The sequence below is a fragment of the Triturus cristatus genome, chromosome 5_1 (assembly GCF_964204655.1).
Source record: "Triturus cristatus chromosome 5_1, aTriCri1.1, whole genome shotgun sequence".
Taxonomy (NCBI): Eukaryota; Metazoa; Chordata; class Amphibia; order Caudata; family Salamandridae; genus Triturus; species Triturus cristatus.
The window spans coordinates 166,735,246-166,762,468 of NC_140587.1; the positions used below are offsets into that span (position 1 = coordinate 166,735,246).

The 27,223-nt window shown below is 47.2% G+C and overlaps 2 protein-coding genes across 3 annotated transcripts in view; one reads left to right on the forward strand and one right to left on the reverse strand.

Moving 5' to 3' along the window:
• The window catches only part of LOC146830538 (X-linked retinitis pigmentosa GTPase regulator-interacting protein 1-like), a 429,819-nt gene extending 408,751 nt beyond the window's left edge, over positions 1 to 21,068 (reverse strand). Inside the window, exon 1 of the mRNA XM_085604749.1 lies at positions 20,971 to 21,068. Within this exon, the coding sequence (XP_085460875.1) occupies positions 20,971 to 21,024 (54 nt within the window). The 5' untranslated portion in view covers positions 21,025 to 21,068. The remainder of the gene's footprint in view (positions 1 to 20,970) is intronic.
• LOC146830539 (G protein-coupled receptor 4-like) overlaps positions 1 to 27,223 on the forward strand; it is a 210,481-nt gene that overhangs the window by 65,983 nt on the left and 117,275 nt on the right. The gene's annotated exons all lie outside the window — the stretch shown is intronic.

Consider the following 27,223-nt stretch of genomic DNA (forward strand, 5'->3'; position numbering starts at 1 on the left):
GCTAGATTCTGGTTTTATCCGGACACTATATCATAACCCTACTACTAGACTGCAAATAATGGGGAGGGAATCTGATATGATTTCAGTCACTAGAGGGACAAGGCAGGGATGCCCATCCTCACCTCTTCTATTTGTGATATATATCAATCCATTGTTATTGAGGCTCAAGAGGACTTTCTTAATAAGGTTAGCAGCTGTGAACAGCTTTAGCTTTAAGGGCCAAATTTCGATGTTGGGCGGTCTGCAACCAACCATTGGTCCGTCCTCTGCATTACGATGAGGCGGGTTGAGGCATCGGGTGGACGGACCATCCGCTGCTGTTCCGACGGGCTCAAGGATCTAATCGGAGCATCAGAAGGCATCATAACACCATAATGACAACGGAGCCAGCCTCTGCTCTGCTGTCGGGATTATGATGGCACTTTCCCACAGCCTTTCCGTGCTGGCCTTTCCAACATGGAAAAGCTGTCGGAAAGTGACTTTGGGGGCTTGTAGTAGGGTCCTCTTACCCCAGGCCCTCCGCTATGGGGCCTGGTGCCCCCCTAGACATCCCTGCACCGTGTGGCAGGCACAGCATGGAGGGATGTTTAAAGACATCCATTTTTCAACAGCAGCCCTGGATCCCGAAGAAATCATAGATGAGGTAGAAAAGTAGGCCGGAATCTCAGGTTATCATTTGAATACTTTGCAACAAAGAAATTCATATGGCAGATGAGCGGAGAGTAGATAATGAATTGTATGTGGGAGTGATTATAGCGACTGGAGTGAAAAATATAATGGAGTTAAATATGAGCCTGATGCTGGCAAAAACCAGTAGGGATTTGATGAGAATTAATAACTTGCGCTTAACATTTATAGGCCTGTGCAATATAACAAAAATACTGATATTACCAAAGGTTCTATTTTTAGGACATTACCTTTAGAGATACAGTGGAAATGATTAAAAAAGTTGGAGGCCATGTGCAGTACTTTATATGGGAATAGAAAAGGGTGAGGAGAGCTTTAAGAGTTTTGATGCTCCCTGGAGATAGGGGAGGATAGGCTGTGCCTAATTTCAGATATTACCGCTGGGCAGCAATGTTGCAGCACATGATGTTCTTGTCACTGGGTGGCACAGTAAAGATCTGAGGCCCGAGGGACCACCTCCATTTATGAGCTGATATTGGGAGCTGAGGCTAAAGTATGTTTTTTAAGGAACATAGACCCAAGTTGTTTTAAAAAAGTTAAATTTAAGACACACGTGGCTACATTTAAAATTTGGGTAAAACTTGAGGAGAAACTGAGTGCAGTACGGTACAACTATTATGCTCCCCTTTGGGGTTCATCAATTTTCCCAACTAGGAAATGAATTGTCTAATTTAGGAGCAAGCAGGTGATTTATTGAGTCTGGACCAAGTGAATTGGTATAAGGAACTGCAGCAGAAATTTACTTTGACCACACAAAGTTTCTTTACGTATATTGCAAATTAGGGGTTTTGTGTTAAAAATAGAGAAGAATTGTTTTGCACTAGAGCTGGTTCCACCTGTTGAATCACTGAGTTGTATATGGGAGGGAGGGTTAGGCTTATTTATAACAAGGATTCAAATGTTCTGTTGTTACTGATTTTTACAGGTAAATACAGACAGAAAATAATGTGTTTCATGTCTATATTAATTTTTAAAAGTGGAAAATTGTGCTTCTTGTGAGTGAATCTCCATGCTGTCTTTCATGAATTCCAGGCCAACAGCCGAGCAGATAGATAACATGGGGAGGTACAACCAGGATTATATTTCCCTAGACAAATGCATATGTTAATTTATATTTGTACATATTGCAAATATTTGCAGGTGGGTGTAGTATTTTGCTATATTTGGTTGTTGAATTTGCCAGCACGACCCCCTACACCACCACTGCACTGCAATAAACCCTGAAACACCACCCCCAGCATGACCCCCACACTGCCCGAACGCCACTGCACTGCCCTAAAACCTAAAACACCACCACTAGCACGACCCCCTACACTGTCCGAACACCACTGCACTGCCATAAATCCTAAAACACCACCCCAGCACGACCCCCTACACTGCCCGAACACCACTGCCCTAAACCCTAAAACACCACCCCCAGCACAACACCTTACACTGCCCGAACACCACTGCACTGCCCTAAACCATAAAAACCATCCCCAGCACGACCCCCTACACTGCCCGAACACCACTGCACTGCCCTAGATGCTGAAACACCACCCCCTGCATGACCCCCTACACTGCCCAAACACCACTGCACTGCCCTAAACCCTGAAACACCACCCCCAGCACGACCCCCTACACTGCCTCATCACCACTGCTCTACCCTAAACCCTGAAAAACCACCCCCAGAATAACCCACTGCTCTGCCCTAAATGCTGAAACCCCTCCCCCAGTACATCCCCCTACACTGCCCGATCACCACTGCTCTGCTCTAAAACCTGAAACACAAGCACAACTCCCTTCACTGCCCGAATACCACTGCACTGCCCTAAACCCTGAAACACCACCCCCAGCAAGACCCCCTACACTGCCAGAACACCACTACCCTAAACCCTGAAACACCACCCCCAGCAAGACCCCCTACACTGACCGAACACCACTGCAGTGCCCTAAACCATGAAAAACCTCCACCAGCAAGACCCCCTACACTGCCCAAACACCACTGCCCTAAACCATGCAACACCAGCCCCAGCACGACCCCCTACACTGCCCGAACACCACTGCACTGCCCTAAACCCTGAAACATCACCCCCAGCACGACCCCCTACACTGTCCGAAAACCACTGCACTGCCCTAAACCCTAAAACACCACCCGCAGCATGACCCCCTACAGTACCCGAACACCACTGCACTGCCCTAAATCCTAAAACACCACCCCAGCACGACCCCCTACACTGCCCGAACACCACTGCCCTAAACCCTAAAACACCACCCCCAGCACAACACCTTACACTGCCCGAACACCACTGCACTGCCCTAAACCATAAAAACCATCCCCAGCATGACCCCCTACACTGCCCGAATACCACTGCACTGCCCTAAACCCTGATACACCACCCCCGCGAATACCACTGCACTGCCCTAAACCCTGAAACACCACCCCCAGCACGGCCCCCTACACTGCCCGAACACCACTGCACTGCCCTAAACCCTGAAACACCACCACCAGCAAGACCCCCTACACTGCCAGAACACCACTGCCCTAAACCCTGAAACACCACCCCTCGCAAGACCCCCTACACTGCCTGAACACCACTGCACTGCCCTAAACCCTGAAAAACCACCCCCAGCACATCCCCTACACTGCCCGAACACCTCTGCACTGCCCAAAACCCTGAAACACTACCCCCAGCATTACCCCCTACACTGCCCGAACACCACTGCTCCGCCCTAAACACTGAAACACCTCCCCAGTACGTCCCCCTACACTGCCCGATCACCACTGCTCTGCTCTAAAACCTGAAACACAAGCACAACCCCCTACACTGCCCGAATACCACTGCACTAAACCCTGAAACACCACCCCCAGCAAGAACCCCTACACTGCCCGAACACCACTGCACTGCCCTAAACCCTGAAACATCACCCCCAGCACGACCCCCTACACTGTCCGAAAACCACTGCACTGCCATAAACCCTAAAACACCACCCCCAGCATGACCCACTACACTGCCCGAACACCACTGCACTACCCTAAACCCTAAAACACCTGCCCCAGCACGACCCCCTACCCTGCCCGAATACCACTGCACTGCCCTAAACCCTAAAACACCAGCCCCAGCACGGCCCCATACACTGCCCGAACACTACTGCACTGCCCTAAACCATGAAACAAAACAAGCCCCAGCACGACCCCCTACACTACCCGAACACCACTGCACTGCCCGAAACCGTAAAACACCACCCCCAGCACGACCCCCTACACTACTCTAACACCACTGCACTGCCCTAAACCCTGAAAATCCAGCCCCAGAACGACCCTACACTGCCCGACACCACTGCTCTGCCATAAACCCTAAAACAACACCCCCGCACATCCCCCTACTCTGCCCGAACACCACTGCTCTGCCCTAAACCCTAAAACACCAGCCCCAGCACGACCCCCTACACTGCCCAAACACCACTGCAAAGCCCTAAACCCTGAAACACAACCCCCAGCACGACCCCTTTCACTGCCCGAACACCACTGCCCTAAACCCTAAAACACCACCCCCAGCACAACACCTTACACTTCCCGAACACCACTGCACTGCCTAAACCCTGAAACACCACCCCCTGCATGACCCCCTACACTGCCCAAACACCACTGCACTACCCTAAACCCTGAAACACCACCCCCAGCACGACCCCCTACACTGCCCCAACACCACTGCACTGCCCTAAACCATAAAAACCATCCCCAGCACGACCCCCCTACACTGCCCGAACACCACTGCACTGCCCTAAACGCTGAAACACCACCCCTCTGCATGACCCCCTGCACTGCCCGAATACAACTGCACTGCCCTAAACCCTGATACACCACTCCCGCGAATACCACTACACTGCCCTAAACCCTGAAACACCACCCCCAGCACGGCCCCCTACACTGCCCGAACACCACTGCACTGCCCTAAACCCTGAAACACCACCCCCAGCAAGACCCCCTACACTGCCAGAACACCAATGCCCTAAACCCTTAAACACCACCCCTCGCAAGACCCCCTACACTGCCCGAACGCCACTGCACTGCCTAAACCCTGAAACACCACCCCCTGCATGACCCCCTACACTGCCCAAACACCACTGCACTACCCTAAACCCTGAAACACCACCCCCAGCACGACCCCCTACACTGCCCCAACACCACTGCAGTGCCCTAAACCGTGAAAAACCTCCACCAGCAAGACCCCCTACACTGCCCAAACACCACTGCCCTAAACCCTGCAAAATCAGCCCCAGCATGACCCCCTACACTGCCCGAACACCACTGCACTGCCCTAAACCCTGAAACATCACCCCCAGCACGACCCCCTACACTGTCCGAAAACCACTGCACTGCCAAGATACAGTACCCTAGGATATTTATAAAAATACATGGATTGACCCCACACGCTTCATCATCGGTCATCCTGTGCTCGCCAAAGAATCCTCTAATGGTGGGCAGCCCTTGGCTGCATTGAGGGTACTTATAGGGAAGAAGAGGTGAAGGATCCAGATAGAAAATGAAAATCCTTCTCACCTCACAGTTTTAAGACTTCATCTCTAAACCCTACTTGTTTGCACCTGTCTAATGGGTGTGTAGACTGATAGTTCCTTCCATTTACTAAGGAGCTTTCCACCAGCACCGGGACACCTCCTAGGAGACAGCTGTGTACTCTATACATACCATGAATTGAAATGAATTGAGCCTACCCTAAGGTTGTTCAATTTTATTAGACAGGTGGTGAAGAGGCAGTTGAAACGGGGATATGGGATGCGTAAGAGACATTACTGGTTCTTACATCCAAGCGGGTCAGCCCCCATAGTGGCCCAACATGGGTCCAGGGTTTTATCAGGACCAGAATCCTACTTTCCCTAAATTGAGTCCCTAGCTACATGCATACATCACCAGCACACACACATATAGTACCAAAGAGGATGTTTTGCTGGGAAGTGGTGAATCACTCATCAATAAGTATTCATGGGGTCCCTCACTATGGGATTTTCAAGCATTATGGAGGAAGCAATGAGATGATCCTTGTAGTCACACATTCATCAAAGGTCTCTCCTGCTTGCAACCTACTTGTGTGTTTGTTCGCCTCCTGACGAATCTCCACTCCGGTCCTAATGAAAGCCCTGGGCTTGACTGAGGACGATGGCGGACGCGTGAGCAAAGTGCTCTGCATCAGCCGATGACTTATCCTCAAGAATCGCACAGCCGGAGCCGTTTTGATTATCCCTAATGCCATACAGTGGATTGGGTTGTTGTGCAGAAGTCTCGGTCCGACTTTGAGACTCATTGGAACCGTGCTTTGGGAATTGCGGAGGCCGCGCAGACTGGCGGCTGAGGCGGGTACGGCCGGAACCCACGCCACGGCCGGGCGCTACGTGAAAGCCAGCAGTGTGGCTGAAACTCTTCCGGGAGCCTAATAGAGACAGTGGCATCCAAAATACAGGAGGGGAAAGCACGCATAAGACTCGTGAACTGCGGGCAGCACTGAGAACGCAGATGGCCTGAAATCAATGGCTGGAAGGCGGAGAACTGAGCGGCCTGACACCCCTACTATATGAACGTCACTGGTGAGGCGGCGGCGCTGTTAAGGGAGGTACCGGAATAGAGGCTTGACTGGGGGAAACTCCTCTGGATAGGACCCCCTGGAGTGGATACTATGGCCCGGTGCCCACCCTGGAGCGCACCCTGGACTAGATAGTGGAGCTTGGGGAAAGTGCGTGGTGAGGTCCTGTGCTGAGCAGCGCTCCAGCCATTTTTTAGGCTCGTATCCTTGCGGGTCATTGCGGTGCCTGCCCGGGCTCCTAGAAGAGGTGGCGCTTTCCAAGGGTCGACTCAGAGCCGCATGTCCGGGGCCAGCCGACACTAGGAGAAAGGCCATTAATGACTGGATGGTGTTGTTCATGTGTGGATTGCCTCCAGCTTTTTATTGATTTCGGGAGACCATTCTTTAAAGTACTACCGGTTTTGTATCAGATCTGGGGGCGCGCTGCCCTTGTTCTGGGGCGAGGAACAAACATCGGGCCACAGGTCATAGGAGCCACTGGGGGCAGAGTTTGCTTTCCAACACAGGAGTAACTTCTCTGTATATTTTCCCCTTATCACACCATTTTGCTCTTGTTCCCTCAGTACTGCACTGGGGGGGATTTCGCATTCCGTGAGTCATACCTGCTGTTTTCCCTGACTGTCCAGCTGTCTCCGGTCTCCCCTCCCACCGCCGCACCTCATCCATTTACCATCTACCATCTACCAGCGGCTGTAGTGAGGAGGGGGGGTCCAGGGCATCGGGACTACAGATCCCAGACGTCCTAGCGGCGGGAGCCGCCACACGCATTTTCCGGCACCAGAAGGTGAGCAAAAAGGAACTCAGCCGTCGGCTGGGCCACGTCCCTTCAATTACAGCCAGAAATTAACAGCGGTATGTAAGGAGGCCGCTCTGTTTAGACACAAGTACCAAATGTGGACTTCAGCTGCCAGTAGTACATTGATTATTAGGTCTTATTGTGATATTGTGATCTCACTTCATGGCTAAATCCATTGCTAAAGGGTCCGGGGGGGCTGGAACCTTGGACGCTTATTTAAAACGATCAGAGACTGCTGTGGCAAAAGAAATTGAGCTCGTGGAACGAAGATTATCTCTGGACCCATCTTCTCAAAACCTCCCTTCAAGTTTTAATACAGAGGTGCCTAAGACAATTGCCCCGACTCTGGCCCTCCCAGCTTGCCCAGCCTCGAATGGAGCGGTATTAGACCTGAGTCTGTCTATCACGGCGGAGGCATTCCCCGTGCCTAGTGTACCTCCTTCTCCTGTAGTAACTTGTACTAGACAGCTCCGATCAGCTGAAGGTAAATCTCTGACTGGGAAAAGAAAGGTCAGTAACGTGTCCAGGGGCAGTAGGCAACAGGCGAAGCAACCCAGGAATAGCAAAAATTCTGTGACAGGGCCTGATGTTTATGCTGAAAATGTTTCAAATCATGGTACAGATGGGAGGGCAATGGGGGGCTCATCTCATGAGGACTCAAATTTAGGAAATGTTCTGGGGGGCAAAATGTCAGAGTTTATCAAGGCCATGAAAGAAGGTTTCGGGGTACTCATCTCACCGGTTATGGTGAAATTAGAGCAAATAGAGGGCAAATTAACTACCATCGAAAAGCATATTGCTGGTCAAAAAGCGTCAGTGCAGGGTTCATTGCCACTCAAGGTGCACTCCACGAGAGCCGCTGCTACCACAGTAGTCAACCGGACTGACCCGAGGTTGACTATAGCAACCCAAGTATCTCAGGTACCCCATGTAGTAGCGCCAACTACGCCGCCCATAGCTGTAGGAGTGGGAGTAACTCAGGGAGTAAAGAAGGGTCCTGGCCCAGAGGGGAAAATCAGCCCCCCAGTGCAGAGGTACCCGCGAGAATGAGCATTGCACCTCCCCCCAGAAGCATGTCCCTATACGGTGATTTTGGCAAACATACCGAAAACGCAGGAGGGAAAAGAGGAACACTGGAGTACCCTTAAGAACAGGGCCTTACACTACTTAACCACCAAAACAGAGTTAGGGGAACACCTGTTTAAGAACTTTAAAAGGATGAGGAGGGTACCCTGGGTGGGTAAAACTACCAAGTCTCTCAAGGGGGATTGCGCGGTGGTAAGTTTTAGCTGCCCTATACTGGTGGACCACATCCTTAAACAGGACGGGTCAGTAAGGATCCATTCTGGCTCCGTAAATGTACTATTACTTATGTTTTTCTACCCCCCAGTCAACATTGGATTAAATAGTGAGACAGGACATAAATTACAACGGGTCTACCCGACTAGTACAGTGGCCCTGACTAATAGTTATGAGGCACTAAGCTCACTAAATGCAAATGATTGACTTGGGGATGGCGACAGTGTAGAACTGGGAATAATCCCCTCAGTGGATGGATGTACGGTGTGCCCGACCACGGATTTGGGATTAAAATGTGTTGATCGTGGTTTAATGGTAAATCCTGCCACACCCACCAGTGATAGAGTCCAAAATATTTCGCCCAGGGAAGGGGATAATATGCGAAACTGGCCTGTTTTAAGCCTCACACTAATGGGGGAGCCCGCAGGGCGGAAAGGTGGTTTCGGGAGCCCCATAGTGGAACATGAGGACGGTGACTCACCAGTGAGTGACAGATTGCCAACAGGGAATCAGGACCCCAAAGAATTAAGTTCCACAGTGTCTGAGAACAAGATGGCGATCCTATCCTGGAATATTGCCGGACTAAGACCCAAAAGAGGGATACCAATTGGGAGGCTTTTCTTGTTGCCCATCATGTTATAGCTTTACAGGAAACGTGGGAAGCTAAAGAAGGTTATTACCTGGATGGCTATCAATCATTTCTTAAATTTGCAACTCCTTCCACAATGGGAGATCCAGGGGTGGACTTCTGTTGTTATTCAGTCTGAAACTTCTATACAAAGCTGTATTAGTAGTGACAAGCTCCCCAAACATTTTAGCAGTAAGATTGGAGGGTGATAATTTGCCTACTATTTTGGTGGTAAATTTTTATAATTCCTTCACTAGGAATGACGATTTAGAACATCTATTAGCATTATCAGGGTTCCTGGATGATTATGATGAACACAATAATACCTTATATTATTTGTTAGTGCTTGGGGATTTTAATATTCATGTTTGGCACATGCAATGTTTACAGTATTTGGATTTTGAGGAAGACCCATTCGGGAATATTCATTTCGAGCACACCAGGAGTGGGGTCTATCTGGAGAGTTTTTTTATCGACATATTACTTGTTTGCTCCAGCACATGGGGAAACTCAGTGCCCTGTCCCAACTTTTAATGGCCAAGGCAATGAGTCTACGATTGACTACATTTTAGTGTCATGTCTAATGAGGGACTCTCTAGGTCCTCTTAGTGTTGATCAGAGATGCTTTAGTGACCATAATCCACTCACGTTGACCATCAATATCAGGGCACTTAATACTGAATTTGTACCATCCACCATTTTAAATTCTAATATAGTCTCTAAATGTTAAGGACGCAGGCTAAGGTGGGAGGTCATCACTCCTAGCGACTTTCTAGAAAACCTGTACATGAGTAATGCCGAGGATCTGGCAAAATGCTTAGGAGGAAATCCAGATCCAAGGGAAATCTTGGATGCTTTTAATCGCATCACAGCACAGGTAACAGTTAACTTGACTAGGAAAAGTAAAATAAGGCCCAAGAAACTGAAAAATTGGTTCAACCAAGCTTGTAGTGACACCCATATGGCCCTTTTAGAAGTGCTTAAAGAATCTGGCAAGGACGCACAGAAGGTTGCGGAGACAAGAAGGTCTTATAAAAAGGCTATTAAAAGTAGGAAAATTGAGCTAAAAGATATGACCTGGGAAGAACTGCCCAAAGTGAGTATTCTGAAAAGTAGTACTCAATTTTGGAAAGTGATCAATAGTCCCTTGTTTAATAAGACAGTAAACACTAATCAAGACTGCCTCATCCCACCAGATAAGTGGGTGGGATGTATGACGTTACAACGCACACTTTTACAACGCATGCACTTACAACGCATTTTTTACAACGCATAATCCATTACAACGCATGACATTACAACGCATGACACTACAACGCATTTTTAAAAAATACCTTTACAACGCATTGCCATTACAACGCATAATACCTTTACAACGCATACCATTACAACGCATTATATTAAATTACATTTAAGGTAAGTATTAGATAGTATAAGGGTAAAAATTACTATTCTAACTCCAGGGGGTGCAACAGTAGGGTAAGTGTTGGATAGTATAGGGGTAAAAATTACTATTCTAACTCCAGGGGGTGCATTAGTAGGGTAAGTGTTGGATAGTATAGGGGTAAAAATTACTATTCTAACTCCAGGGGGTGCATCAGTAGGGCAAGTGTTGGATAGTATAGGGGTAAAAATTACTATTCTAACTCCAGGGGGTGCATCAGTAGGGTAAGTGTTGGATAGTATAGGGGTAAAAATTACTATTCTAACTCCAGGGGGTGCATCAGTAGGGCAAGTGTTGGATAGTATAGGGGTAAAAATTACTATTCTAACTCCAGGGGGTGCATCAGTAGGGTAAGTGTTGGATAGTATAGGGGTAAAAATTACTATTCTAACTCCAGGGGGTGCATCAGTAGGGTAAGTGTTGGATAGTATAGGGGTAAAAATTACTATTCTAACTCCAGGGGGTGCATCAGTAGGGTAAGTGTTGGATAGTATAGGGGTAAAAATTACTATTCTAACTCCAGGGGGTGCATCAGTAGGGTAAGTGTTGGATAGTATAGGGGTAAAAATTACTATTCTAACTCCAGGGGGTGCATCAGTAGGGTAAGTGTTGGATAGTATAGGGGTAAAAATTACTATTCTAACTCCAGGGGGTGCATCAGTAGGGTAAGTGTTGGATAGTATAGGGGTAAAAATTACTATTCTAACTCCAGGGGGTGCATCAGTAGGGTAAGTGTTGGATAGTATAGGGGTAAAAATTACTATTCTAACTCCAGGGGGTGCAACAGTAGGGAAAGTGTTGGATAGTATAGGGGTAAAAATTACTATTCTAACTCCAGGGGGTGCAACAGTAGGGTAAGTGTTGGATAGTGTAGTGTAATATTATGCGTTGTAATGGTATGCGTTGTAATGGTAGTATGCGTTGTAATGGAATGCGTTGTAAAGGTAGTTTTTAAAAATGCGTTGTAATGGTATGCGTTGTAATGTCATGCGTTGTAATGGATTATGCGTTGTAAAAAATGCGTTGTAAAGGTAGTGCGTTGTAAAAGTTGCGTTGTAAAGGTTGTTCCCCAAGTGGGTGGAGCATTACGGTGGCCTCTATGCCGGATTAAATAATTCATCTCTTGTGATTCAAAGTAAACCCACTCAGGTAGGAAAGATTAACTTCACAGAAGAGGAGGTGCTGGAGGCCATTGAGTCCACGGCACACGGGAAAGCACCCGGCCCGGATGGGGTGCCGGCAGATCTTTATAGGGCTGATCCGCATTTGTGGACAAAGGTTTTAACTGCTGTGTTTAATGCAGTCACCATAGTGGGCCCCCCAGTGTCCTGGGGCAAAGCAGTTATTGTTCCTATATTTAAAAAGGGTTCAAGAGAGGATCCGGCGTGTTATTGGCCGATCTCTCTCCTGGACTCAGCAGCAAAAATCATGGGGAAGGTGGTCCTGGAGCGGCTGACAAACTGGTTGGAAGAGAATTCAGTCCTTTCAGACTTGCAGTTCGGGTTCAGAAAAGGAAGAGGTACTGTTGGGCAATGCCTCAACTTACACCTCCTCATAGTGAAGTACAGGGTCGCAGAGAAGGGGGATTTACATCTAGCCTTCATGGATCTGTCCACTGCTTTCGACCTTGTAAACCGTCAGAAACTTTGGACTGCCCTGTCTGACATAGGTCTAGATCCCATACTGATATCCTTCCTAGCCGATATTCATCAAGACACTAGTGCTGCTGTGCGTTATAATGAGAACGGGAGCTTGACGGACGCCTGGCCAGTAAAGCGAGGGGTAGGGCAAGGATGTATCCTCGCTCCTCTGCTGTTTACACTTTATATAAACAAGTTGGGTGAAGGCTTAATTGCATCATGTAAGGACATCCCGAGAGTGGGCCATAAAAAGATTCCTGTGCTATTATACGCAGATGATGCTGTGTTGATAGCCTGGACGGCAAGAGGTTTACAATCACTTCTGGTTTGTTTTATTAGTTTTATGGACTCTTTGGATTTGAAAATTAATTTTAAAAAATCACACGCCATGACGTTAGGCAGCAGACGGGCGAAAAGGGCATCATTTGTCTGTAAAGGGCAGGAGCTAAGTGTTATGGACCGTACTCGAGCGCGCTCGAGACGCTACGGTCGAAAACCCCCTTCCAAACTACATATCCCAGAAGCCCTAGGAGCGTACACGTTGTACGCGAAAAAACCAATGTCACCGGGACGCGTCTGCTACATAAACGCCAGCGCCGCCCCACAACGCGTCGGAAATTCTTTCCAGCGGCCGCAGAGGAGTCGCGCGCTTCCAGTGGAGATTCCTGTTTGTCCTAAAGTTGCAGTTTGTGCCCAAGTTCGCTCCTTTGCAGAGGGGGCCTCTACACAACCCGAAGGTCTGGTAAGGGTGCAGTGCACCAAACCCGTGAAAACCCATTGTTGTGATCCGCCTCCCCTACTCCGTTGGAAAGCTCGGAGCTAGCTCATGCGGAGGTAGGGGGGGATTATCGTCTCCTGGAGTGGTGGTATTACTGCCGCAAAGATCCTAGCAACCTCATTGATATAACTTCTCCGGAGGCATTCCGGCTCCTTTAAAATCCTCAGACTTTGAGCAGAGAGAGAGAGAATAGTCACGAACATTCCCTGAGGTAGAGAGTGGTACCTGAGCAAACCTATTCTCTGTTTTCTACCCCGCATACCCTACGTTTTTTATTGGCATCCATTGCGAACTACCTCCTTCATTACTACCGTCCTCAGATAGAGGAACGGCTCTACAATGGCGATAAACTTTATATGTTGACACGTCTGTATCAGTCTTTGTGTTTGTGTGTTCTTGACTCCATTCTAACAGGGATACATCCTAAGGTAGCGGTTTCGCGCTCTCCCTGTGAAGCAAGGTGGAGCCCTGATTGGGGTAGGTGCGGGGAGGGATCTACGCAGTTGCGTTCTATGTCTAGGGTGCACCTATGCTCATTGATGATGCTGTATTACTGTCCTATGATGCTCTTGTATTTGTGTATCCATTTATGTGGTCAAACCAAGGAGAACCACTGTTAAGACCGTCCTAATAAGAGTACGCCAAAGAAGCCGCTTGTTCTGTTTTCTTTACAGGTACACATATGTTTATATAGAATAGAGAAGTTTATGGGACTGAACTAGGAAGGTCTGAACTGAACGTTAGGGAAGCTAGGTAGGGTACTAATCATGTTCATTATGTCTTACAGGTCTCCCTCCCTGCTGTCCCCATCCTTTCCTTCCCTCACTTGATCCTCCTAATGACCTGTGCCATTACGGCTATCTAGGCTTGGGTAGATCAAGAGGGGGAACCCAATTAGCAACAATCCGATCCCGAGGGCTGAACCAACGTGACACTAAGTAAAATACCTGCCTTCCCATACTTGGGTATTGTCTTTGACAATAGAAGATCGTGGGCAATGCAACGCTCGTTGAAAAAAAACACATTAGTGAGGGCCATAGGGGCCCTGTTGGCTTTGCTAAACGTTTAGGTTGTAAGCCATTACTGGCCATCTTGAAAATCTATAACGCCAAATGTTTGCCCATGGTGTTGTATGGGAGTGAGGTGTGGGGCTATACTAAATCTAGCGAGATCCAAATGGCAGAAAATTTCTTTTTTAGAAAAGTCCTATCGCTCCCTCAATCTGCAGCATCCTTTAACATACATGAAGACTTGGGCGCTGGTTATATTTCTGACCAGATTGCTGTGGCTCCGATATTAGGATGGCTTAGAATCTGGTCACAGCAAGCTCCGAATTTAAATCAACTAATTATTCAGGACTGTCTGTCCTTGGACAACGCCATGGCTATACCATGGATCCATTATATTAAAACCCAAATGGAGTCAATGGGTAGCCTTGACTTGTTTACAAACCCTAGGGCCTTAAGTAAAATCGCGATTAAGGCAGTAAAATCTCAGTACTTAAACAGGTTGATGGTCCCAAGGGAAGAGGAGGAATTGGCAAAACCATTGGTTAGAAACTTTGTTATGTTAAGCACAGGGAGAGAGATTCAGCCGTACTTAACATACATAAATAAGCCATTCCATTTGTTTGTTCTGCAAAGGTTCAAACATGGCATGCTCCCATGGTTGCTATATTTCCCCCGGGGGTATGCCAAAAATGGGACTCTAGGGCCTTGTCCGTGTGACAACAAATCTGAGCAAAATGTCCTGCATATGATCTTTTTCTGCGAGTTTTATGTACTGCAGCGAAAGAAATTTATCCTGCCACTGCTAAGATGTTGTAATTTTGAACAGGTCAGACCAGCTCTGGTTTATTTACAAATGCTTGGGTCTTCTGCAATATGTTTTGGGGTGGCGAGTTACATTATAGGGGCTGTGAGATGTCGTAAGAAAATGCTGCTACCCTAATCGCCCCCTTCTGCCTCTATGTCGGCAGTGTAACAGAAAGTTTTATTTTAACGATAATTTGATGCAATGATTTCTGAAATTTTTATAAAAAATAATGAATTTTCCATTGGGTGACAAACTTTTTATTGTGTTTTTGTACTCATCAATTGTATAGCACTTTTTATATTGCAATATACTTAGTTGTGTTAATTATGACACAGTAATGTGACTAATTGTGAAAGGAATTTTATTGCATATGCTTTGATGGTTTTAAAATTTTTAACCAAATAAAGCTAATTTTTGACTTTGACTTTGAAAGCCCTGGGCTCGTTTGGCCACTAGGAGGGCTGTAACATGTTGACCATGTTGGATGTAAGAACCAGTAAAGTCTCTTGCACATCCCATAGCCAGGTGTGACCGATGATGAAGCGTGACACCCAGGGAGGAGTGTGAGGTCTTCCCATATATTTTAATATAAATCCTAGAGTCCTGTATCTTGGTATTAGGGGCATAGGTGTGTTCTCAAGTAGAGTTGCATTGCCCTATAACAAGGATACTGGGGCCATTTACTGAGCCTCGTGCTAGATGAGTTTGCCTGTTTTGATAGTGGTAACCATTTGGGAGAATGCAAACACAGGAGGTCCAACTTCCTCTAACATTCCCACAGGGCATGCAAATCTTTGATATACAGGGACGGGCGGGGTGGGGGAGTCAAAAGCATGCTTCTCTTAAGTACTTAGGAAGTAATAAGCTGTGTGCCTTTATTTGCCCTCCATTGAATTTGCATCTCGGTGGGGGGCTTCAGATAACCCCCAGCCAGGATACCACAGCAAAAGGCGGACTTTGTTTTGGACCCAGCTGGAATTTAAAATAACAAAGCGCCCTTGCCTGCGTGTTGCTGCTCAGAACTAGAGCAGACCACATGCAGGTGCTGCTGAAAAGATCACTGAGGTGAGTTCAGCATATTTCTGCTCTACTGTTCCTGGGTGCTCACATGTTCCTGTCAGGATGAGATTGAAACTGGTAGTGTAGAATTCTCCTTGGGTTCCACTTCCAGTGCACTGGGTTCCACTTCCGGTGCATGTGTCTTGGAGACCAGCCACTCCAGACCACGCACAACCAAACGCTGTGCCCAGCGTGGGCAAGTGCCCTAAACAGTGTTGCGTGTGGACTTCGGCCATGCGCAGCGATGGGTGGGGTGCACTGCAACCCCCAGTGCAATGTGCAGTGCCAGTGCAATGTGAAACGCCGCCGTAGGGGTCGGGAACTCTAAGTAGGGGATGCACTCGTGGTATCGTTACTTTTCAAGTGCGATAAAAAGCACCTAAACTCGCAATCGACTGATATTCACAAAAACGACACCTTCATGCAACCTGGCCAATGAGAAATCCGTCCTGCGGGCTCATTACTAAACTGCCGACAATGGCACCTGTGTTCTGACCCGGACACCTGAACAAAACATGTGCGTGGCAGTGGCTGCAAAAAAAACAAGCATTGGCATAGCCAACAGGTCTCGCTTTTGGGACCTTATAAGTGTTTAGTTATGTAGTACAATATCCTTGGTGCAACAACATCAACTGTTGCATAGCTCAACACTTATAAGGTCCCAAAGGTGAGACCTATTGGCTATGCCAATGCTTGTTAATCTTTCCTATGCTGCAACCCAACATAAACTAGTCGCGTATTCACCCTTCCAACAAGCCTTTAAACTTGCAAGTAACACCTAACTTACACAAGGTTGTGACATAAGACTCAATGGATTCCTGTGCCCTTTGCATATGTCTAACGAGTGTTCCAAGATCGTAATCACTTTTGGTAGATAGTCCCTAAACTAATTTAGCCAATCATATCTCAAACTCATTAAGATTGTCAGTATCACTTCCACCTAGGTCAGGTAAATGTTCGAGGAACTCTTGACCTTCGGGTCCATAGCAGTGCAGCAACAAAGAAGTCTTTCTCCCAGCACTTAGTGAGACACTACACACAAATGCGTAATTCATAAAGACCATTTTACACATAGACCACCTAATGGGTGGACTTCCTGGATTAGACAAAAAGAAGGGCGGAGGCATAACATTCTGCATCTGTAAGAGGAATACAGTAAATAGATACCAGAAGCAAAGCCCAGGACCTAAATATCAGAACGCCCATGTGTGACTTTCACACCTTAGACAATAAACATACCCATCACCCCGGAGTGCAGTTCACAGCCGAAAATGACCTAATACATTTCAGCTTACTGTCCTAACACTAAGAGACAAAAGTACACGCTTATTAACTAGGTATTCTTGAAGCTAAGCAATTATGAAAAATTAGCCACTCAAACATTAAGCGATTAAAAATGTTTTAAAAGAAATGGTGCGCGCATCACCTTTGTAAATCCACCAGCAGACACGCAGTAAGAAAGATCACGTAATATCACCATTCACCATAGTTCATAAAAAAAGACCAAAATGATATGCGCCTTGAAGACTCTGTGTACATTTCCCTGCATTCAGTCTGAGTACAGAGATGGCAGGGGGAAGAGGATAGACACCTAGCAAGATCGAAGGAAGAGAGAAAGTGGGAAGGAGAAGAGGAGGTGCCGTGCAGAGAGAGGAAGAGGAGGTGCAAGAAGAGGCAACGATAGGCAGAGGTAGGCACCAAAGTCGAGAACATGGACTAAGTAGGCAAGAGATATGTAAGAAGAGGAAAGTAATAGCAGAAGGGGAACAGTCAGGCGACGGAAGGATGCAGGGAGAGAGTAGTAGTGGATTTAAGGTGGTGACAGGGTGGTAGAGAGCAAGAAACGGGAATGAAGCACAGATGAGAACACAGGAGAGGGCAGAAAGAAGGCATGTAAGTTAAGGCTCAGAAACGGAAGGGGGTGTCAGTGGATGAGCCAGGAGGAGGTTGCGAGATGGGGGAGAGGGGGAGACAAGACAGGGAGAGTGAAGGAGAGAGGCAGGGAGTGACTCGGAGCTCACAAAGCTCAGAAAGACACTGACCCGCTCCTACCTGAACAAGACGCGCAGCCGCCAGACGCGCTCTGTAGTGGGGGAGGGGGAGGAGGAGGAACGTTGAAGGCGAGGAAGACGGAGAGGCGTAACCGCACGCTCTCTGCCGAGATAATTAAACCGAGATAATTGTTTCGGGAAACACGAAGCACAAGTTGAACTCGTGAAAGTGGCACTCAGGATATGCACGTCTCTATCATGGGGAAACAAAAACAAACCCCAATAAACCTTTTTTTTTTTTAAACTGAAAATGATTGCGGCTGTGAACTGCCTTGGAGCTCAGCCTACTGCAAAGCAAGCAAACACCAGCAGGCATGTGAATGAATGAATGAATGAATGAAATAACTTTTGTATAGCGCAACGTTCACTCCAAGGAGTATCTTGGCACTGTATGCGGGGGGAGAAGGCACCTTCCGGAAGGAGTAAGAAAGCTGGCATAGTCTCAGAGATAGAATTTAAAGAAAAGACCAGGCCGTGTTATCTGGAATAACAAAAATCCAAGTTTTCAAAGTCTTCCTGAATTTAAGTTTGGTTTGTATGTGTCTGAGTTGAGTTGGCAGGGAGTTCCATGCTTTGGTCCCTATGGCTGCCAGGGTCTTTCCGACCCCCTGGTTTTAAGTTTAAATTTGGGTATTTTTAATAGGTTCTCTGAAGATGAGCGTAAAGTGCGTTGCGTGATGTATGGCTTCGTTCTGGCATTGAGGTATTCTGGTCCAGTATTGTTAGCTGTTTTATAAATGATGGTAAGAACCTTAAAAAGAATCCTCTTGTGGACGGGCAGCCAATGAAGGGATTTTAGTGCTGTTGCAGAGGAGGAATCTCTAGGCAAATTGAGTATCAGCCTCGCTGCAGCGTTCTGGACCACCTGTAGTCTCTGTAGGACTTTTTTGTTTGTTCCTGCATAGAGACTATTACAGTAGTCGAGACGGGATAAAACCAAGGCTGCTACTACCGTCTTTTTGGCCGACGTTGGAAGTAGATCAAAAAGAATTCTGAGCGTTTTTATTACTTGAAAACAGGTACCTGCCACCGCAAGAGCTTGCTTGTGGAAGGATAGTGTATAATCAAATTTTATTCCCAGATTTTTTACAGTCTCCACTGTCGTCGGGGGTGGGGCTGCATTTGACGGCCACCAGTTATCCGGTCTGAAAACGTTTGTTTTGCCAAACCGCATAATCTCTGTTTTGGAACTATTACATTTCAAATGATTTAACTTCATCCAATCCATCGCTGCAGTCAGACAGTGATGACATTTTTCTTCTGCCACTGTTGAATTTTTATCCAGGGTAAGGATCTGTTGAGTTTCATCAGCATAGGCGATGCACTCAACAACGTACGTATCCATTAAAAAAAGTAGTGGTGCCATATAAAGATTAAAAAGTGCCGAGCCCTGAGGGACCCCAGATGTATGGAATTGCATCTACTTCCATCACAAGCACAATGCCAATTATTTAATTTCCACCCTCAGGGTTAGTAACTCGACTGCCATCCTAGGGAGGTTCACGTTCCCAGATAAAGTTATTATCAAAAGCCTTCTACTTTTGTCCTGGTTGAGCACAAGTAAGATTATCCGGCTCACATAATAAAGACAAGCCCGGGAGTTGTGTTTGCGCGCGCACGGGAAAGTGGAACTCAGGATAGGCACGTCCCTATCATGGGGAAACACAAACAAACCCCAATAAACCTTTCTTTTAAAAACTGTAAATGATTGCGGCTGTGAACGGCCTTAGAGCTCAGCCTACTGCAAAGCAACCAAACACCAGCAGGCGTATGGAATTGCATCTACTTCCATCACCAGCACGATGCCAATTATTTCATTTCCACGCTCAGGGTTCGTAACTCGACTGCCATCCTAGGGAGGATCACGTTCCTGGATAAAGTTCTTATCAAAAGCCTTCTACTTTTTTCCTGGATGAGCACAAGTAAGATTATCCAGCTCACATAATAAAGACAAGCCCGGGAGTTGTGTGCATGCGCGCGCTAAAAGGCAAAAGCAGGCTGGCAAGTGGTTTGAGATGTGCGCGCACCATGACGAGAGAGGAAAGCCAGATGGCACCTCTGCTCGTCATTGTGCGCGGAACCGCACACTCAATGCCAGCCCAAAAGCTGTGGTAGTACTTTTAAAAGCCCACACACTAAATGTCTCACCAGCGCAGCGCATGCGCTGGCTCAGGCGAGACCTAAAAAACAATAGGAGACGTTGGAGGTTAGGAGTTAGCCTGCAGGGGGCACACAAACGTGTGAGGTGGCAGGCTAATTGCTCAGGAGGGGGCTAGCTGCATTTCAAAGGCAGGGAGCAGAGGCCTTTAACATCTCTGCTTCCTGCTGGCCTTTTGCTCACCCTCTCTTTACTGGCTGAGTGGCAGCACAGAGTCAGTAAAGAGAGGGTGAACAACATTTTTTTAAACATATTTTGCGGGCACCTTTGTAAAAATCGCTGTATTTTTACAAGAGTGCTGATTTTTTTGCAAATCGCGAAATCCTGGGGGGTCTGTTGAAGTGGGAGAAATACAATTAAAAATTGCTGACAATACAAAGAAGATGGAGGAAAGAAATTGTTCCCAATTTTTTAGGGATTAAGATTAGGATTAAGTAGGTGATCAGCAATCAATAACAGTCAACCAGGAAGAGGCGTGTGTGGAACACATTATGAAATAAGGACATAAAAAATAATTATGGGGTTCATACACAACAAATCCATGAAGCTCAGCAGAAGAGCTGAAATACAACAAAGGAATAGTTTACAGAGTAAAGATAAAAGAGGCAGCTAGAAAGCCTTGTGAGGCCCTGCAAGATAAAGAGGTACAGGACGAGAAAGCCCCGTCCAAGGAACGGATAAAGTTTAACACGACAAGTAGGAAGGACAGTGAAGGACATTTCGATCCATATCAAGAAATGAAGAGAGGAAAGGATCCATTTTAGCTGATGTCATAGGGTTTGGGTGAACACCATCACTGTGAGGATCGAAATGTTATTTCAGTCTGAAGAGTGTGTTTGCGACAGAGAAATACCGCTCCATGGGTTCCATTGTTCCTTTGGGGTTGCAGAAAGGTTGACATGGCATGGGTCAGTCCTGAACTGAGCAAACAGCAGCAGTCTGGCCCATAAACCCCACAGTGCACCTGTAAGTCACTTGCACCACAAACAACATGTAGCACCTTCTGGTGACTGGAAGTCATAGGCGCGTTACTCACCGAGCTCTTGTACGGATTCAATCTCATCGCGGCAAATCCTGCTGCACGAGCCATCAGTGAACCAAGGACCTCTCTCGAACTTCTTACACTCCACGCACTCCCTGTTGGCAACAAGAGGAAGAGGTTCAAAGGCCTGAGGCAGACACCCTACAGACGTCTTTGGATCCAACGACAGAGCTGCAGAGTCAGCATCTAGCCCTATGTCTCCAGACCTTACTTCATGGACAGCACTACACTGCATCCTGGGAGATGTAGTCTCATACAAGTACCTGAACAGGCCAGTCTACAAGCTGTAGTGTACAAAGCGCTGTTGGTCAAAACATTAGACTGGATGAAGGTCTCCTCTGAGAATTGACCGGTCTGAAGCTCTAGACGGATGGCTCTCTTCCGTCGTGTATTCTCACGCACAATCAGCGCTTCCTCTTTCCCAAAAGCAATGGAAATATTGCGGATGTTGTGTGCTCCCTCAAGCATGCCATGTCACATTATTCCAGGACAGTATCCAAGGCGATATTGTAAGTGTCCTGCCTCCTTAACAATGAAAAACATATTCCTTATAACTGCAATGCGCCCATGTCTTTGCTGGGTTCGTTTCTTATTTGATCTTAGTCTGGCTTCCTAGGTATATTTTACAAATGTTATGCAGGTTGTAAAAATGGTGGATAAATAAATGGAACCTTCATCAGCAATTAATCCGGTATTCGTCATCGACTTTCTGAATGGATCTGCCTCATGCAAACACCCTTTCTGTTCCCAAAACTATTTTTTTTTATTTTAGGTTTTTGATACAATGTGGACCTAAGTCCAAGCAGCAGAGCAGTGCCTTGCCGTGAACATTTTTATTACAGCAGGAGCGTGGAGAGATGAGGTGCCGCACTTGCAGGCTCCAATAGAAACACGTGATCGATATCACATCCGCAGGACTGTAAGCAGCCGCGGCCTGCGCAGGTGGGAGCCCTGGGGTCTGGGTGGAGATTCGACAGGCGACCACAATAATGAATGTTCCCTGGAGGTTGTCAGTCGCATCCGCCCCCCCCCCCCCCCCCCCCCCACCCTCCCACCGCTCTTACCTGCATGGGCCGCAGCTGATTGTACAGAGGGCCACCGTCCTGGATTGGGCCACAGCACATCTTTCACAAGGGGTGCTGTGCGCAGAGAGGGAAGGTGGCCCTCTTACAGATGATGCGCTATCCCAGCGCAGAGGCTCTGGGGGTCGTGCATCATTGAAAGGCACACTGGCTGTTTGAAGCAGCCAGGCTGCCTTCCGCAGTGCAGGCGCAATCTGAGCCGCTTTTGGAAGGGGGACGGAGATCCTCCTGCCGGCGGGTGTAGTGAGGAACTGAGCCTGCCGACAGGGACATGGCTGGGGTGCCCATGCATGAAGGAGTCCCTCTTGGGGGGCATGCTCTGAGCCACCTTTCTGTGGCGCACATTGTCTGTTCCACCTCTTTGTGGCGCAGTCAGTGCGCGTCTTGACAGTCCCTTTACTTCTTAGCCCATGCCCATAGTACAGCGGGGACGCAGAGCCGAAGTACTTCTCTCATTAGTCCGGGGCCATGCTTCCAGGCTGATGAGGGCACACCCCATAGAATTCTGCTAGCGCTGTATGTGCACTGGTGTAAACTGTATCACAGAGGGGGCCATGCAAGCGTCTGCAGCCCTTTCTGAAATACCAGAGGTACCCAGGGACGCAGAAAGTGGGCACGCGCCCGTTGCGCCCCGGGGCACTGTGTAATGCAGCCCTGGGATGTGACTGGAGGATGGACGTGGACACGCAGATGACACACTACACTGTATACAGCGTTTGCATCATAAAAACCAGCGCTGTAGTTTATATTTGGAGACCCAGTTAGATAAAGCGACATAGACCAACTAACATGGGTCTTTTGGTCACGGTCCAAAGGCTGAAAACAACAAGCATTTGCAATGCAATAGGTCTCGCATTCACGCGAGTTTAAGCTATTGGCATTGTAAATGACACTGCCTTTTATTTAAGTTATAAAAAAGAAAACAAAAAGAAAAGGCATTGTTATTTGTAATGTGAGTAGCTCAAACTTGCGTAAATGCGAGACCTATTGCATTGCAAATGTTTGTTCTGCAAATGTAGAGGGGAGTAGAATTACGTGTTGTCAAGTAGAGTGGAAATATGCAGAGTGAAATTATGATGTGTGGGGTGAAATTATGTGGCATGAAAGTATGTTGAGTGGCTTGGAACTGTGTGGCATGGAGCTGAATTGTGAGATGTGGAATTCTTTGGCGTGGTGTGGCATAGACTGCAATTGTATGGAAATGAATTATATTACCTGGAGTTAAATTATGTGGCATGGTGTGGAATTAAGGGATGTGGTGTGGAATTAGTTGGCATGGCGTGGAGTAGGATTATATGGTGTGGTGTGGAATTGTGTGGAGTGGAATTGTGCGGCATGGAATTGTGTGGCATGGAATTGTGTTGAGAGGAATGGAAGTATGTGTCATGGAATGGAGTGGAAATATGTGGCATGGAATGAAATTATGTGGTGGACTTGAATTATGTGCCGCTAAGTGGAATTATGTTATTGAGTGGATTCATTAATAGTGGAGTGGAATTATGTGGCATGGAATTACGTTCCATGGAGTGTAATTATGTGGTATGGCATGGAATTAATTGGTGTGGATTTGTGTGGTGTGGCCTAGAATTGTGGGGTGTTGAGGGAAATTGTGAGACATGGAATTGTGTGGCGTGGTATGCAATTGTGTGACATGGAGTGCAATTCTGCGGAGAGGAAGTATGGGGGTGGAGTGGAATTATGTGATGTGGTGTGGAATTATGGGGTGTGGTATGGAATTATGTGGCATGCAATTGTGTGCCATGGAATAGAATTATGTGGTGTGGATTTATGAGAAGTGGAGAGCACTTTATGTGGCATGGAATTATGTGGAGTGGAATTATTTTGCATTCACTGAGATAGACATGTTACTGTGTGGCGTGAACTACAATTATGTGACGTGGTGTGCAATTGTGTGGAGAGGAATTCAGTGCCGTGAAGTGGAATTATGTGACATGGTGTGAAATCAAGTGGTGTGGCATAGAATTAGGTGGCAAGGAGTGGAATTATGCTCCGTGGAGTAGAATTATGAGATGTGACATGGAATGGTCTGGCCTGGAATTGTCTGGTGTGGAATTGTGTGGTGTGAAATTATGTTGGTTTGGGGAGATTAAATTTAGGTGGTACAGTGTGGTACAATGTGGAATTATGTGGTATGGAGTGGAATTATGTCTCATGGAGTGGAATTATGTAGCATGATGTGGAGTCGTGATGTTGCATGGAGTGAAATTATGTGGGATGGAGTTGAATTGTGTGGCATGGAATTGTGGGGTGTTGACTAGTGGAATTATGTGGTGTGGAGTAGAATTAGGTGGCGTGAAATTATGTGGAGAAGAATTGTGTTGCATGGAATTGTTTGGCATGGTATTGTGCGGCATTGAGAGGATTGGAATTATGCGACATGGAGTGGAATTATGTGGCTTGGATTGGAAATATGAGGGTGGAGTGCATTTAGGTGGCATGGAGTTGAATTGTGTGGTTCAGAATTGTGTTGCATGGAGTGTAATTGTGTTGACTGGAGTGGAATTGTGCAACATGGAATTGTGTGGCGTGAAATGCAATTGTGTGATGTGGAGTGCATTTGGGTGACATGGAGTGTCACTGAGTGGAGTGGAAATCATATAGCATGGAGTGGAATTATGTGACATGGTAATGAATTGTGTGGTGTTGAGTGGAATTACGTGCCGTGGAATTATGTGGCATGGAGCCGAATTATGTTGATTTGAATTGTATGGCATGGCATTACATGCCATGGATTGGCTTTAAGTGGCGCAGAATTTTTTGGCATGGAATTGTGTGGTGTGAAATTGTATGGCGTGCAATTGTGTGCCATGGAGTGAAATTTTGAGACATGGAATTGTGAGGAGTGCCCCTGTGTGACATGGAGTGCAATAGTGTGGAGTGAGATTAAGTGATGTGGAGTGGAATTATGTGACGTGGTGTGGAATTATGTGGTGTGGAGTGAAAGTGTGTGGCATATAGTAGAATTATGTGGCATGGATTTATGTGATGTGCAATTGTGTCGCATGGCAAGGAATTGAGTTGAGTGGAAATATGTTGATCTGAATTATGTGGCACAAAAGGGAAGAGGCATTATGTGACACAGAGTGGAATTATGTTGTAGGGAGTGAAATTATGTGGCATAGTATGTGGCATGATGTGGAATTATATGTTGTGCACTGAAGTGGAATTATGTGGTATGGAGTAGAATTATGTGCCATGGAATTGTGTGAGTGGAAATTTGTGGCATGAGTGGAATTATGAGATGTGGAATTGTGTTGCATGGAACTGCGAGGCCTTGAGTGGTGTGGAATTATGTGGCATGGGGTGAAATGATGTGGTATGGAGTGGATTGAAAATAGGTGGAGTGGAATTATGTGACTTGGAGGGGTAATATATGGCATGAAATTATGTGGTGTGGAGTTGAATTACGTTGCGTGGAACTTGGTTGCGTGGGATTCTGTGGTGTGGAGTCGAATTGTGAGACATGGAATTGTGCAGCATGGAGAGCAATTGTGTGGCATGAAGGGCAGATGTGTAACTTGGAGTGCAATTGTGTGATGTGGAATGCCATTGTGTGGAGTGGAGTCATGTAGGGAGGAGTGGAATTATGTTACACTTTGTTGAATTATGTGGTGTTCTGTCAAATTATGTGGCATGATGTGGAGTGGCATTATGTGATGTGGAGTAGAATTATGTGACATAGAATTGTGTAGCATGGCGTGGAATTGTGTTGCATTGAGTGGTGTAAAATTATGTGGCATATAATAAAGCATAATTATGTATAGAGGTCATTTAAGTGCCTGCTGCTTGTTTCCTCTGACAGGTGGTCACTTGAGAGCAATGTATCGGAGTTTGGAGCTGATCAATAACGTGTCCACAGGACCCGATGGCTCAGAGGGGAAACAGCAATTAAGGAGGATGTCTCTGTCTCCCTTCACGCCCAGGGAGGAGGGAGATGCGAGCAGAGCATCAAAGGGCTGGGTGAGAAGGGAGGGGGGAATGCAAGGGTCAAAGCAGCGAAAGTGAAAGTAATCGAGCAGAGCATCAAAGGACTGGGTGAGAAGGGAGGGGGGAATGCAATTAGCAGAGGAGCAGCTGTGCACGTGCATGTGATCTCGTGCACTCAAGGTTTAGGCCAGCCAAAAGTGTGGGTAGCACTTTGAAAATCCCACATATAAAATGTCTCTTCGAGCCTTTGGCTCACGAGACCTAAAAAAAAGCTCAATCCCGCTTTGCCTAAAAATCTAACCCAGAGGCGCGTGAATGTTGAAATCAAATGTGAAAACTCCCCTCGAGGCGCTCGGTGTCCTCCTCCCCGCCAGTGGAGTTCGGTGGCTCGGTTACCACGATAGGTTATAAGGCCACACATGAGCCAAGAACATGCTGGAGCGTATGTGCATGCCCTACTCCCCTACCCAGCAGCATCTGCTTTGGTTTTCAGAGGCGCTCACCTCACCTGCTGAAGACATCTTGCAATGGTCCTGTAGGGTAACGCTATCTGGTAATACCGTCCCGGTTGAGGTAGCTGAATGTGTTTATGTGCCTGCTCCTGCGATCGCTGAAAATTCTGGAGGTCGCCCATTTGAATTACGGAAAAATCGACTCAACCAATCATCCTCTCGTCTTCGGCGGGGGGGGGGGGGGAATATTTTAGCTCGGCAGCTGGAACATTTGGGATTTACAGCGCCTGGAAGCCTCGAGACCCTAAGAAGTCTAAGCGCTGCCTAGGAGGTGCGATCTTGACTCACCTGGTGACCCTGCACCCGTCTTTTCCTGCCTCCACGTTGTCCAGGGAGATCTCCGTTGATCTGAACGCAGCTAGCTCAGTGAGTTGCTTGATCCCCGGCGGCAAGGCGTGAATGCCCTGGTGAGCTGGCTGACGGTGCCCGGTGAGTTGGTAAGCAGTGCCCTTGTGAGTGACGGGGGGGGGGGGGGAGCAGATGGACACTAATCCCCCATGTAATTCGCCCTCATCGGCTGACCTCATTACGTGTCAACCGAGCTGAGCAGCAGAACCATTCTCTAGCTCAGGAATACTTTAACAATGAATATTATTGACAATTTACAAAACACGTCTCGCAAACTAAATCGCAGAGTCTTTCGCCGAATGACTCGCAGGTGGTGCCTGCTCTGACTCCAGTGGCACTGCCCATTGGCACTGCGTT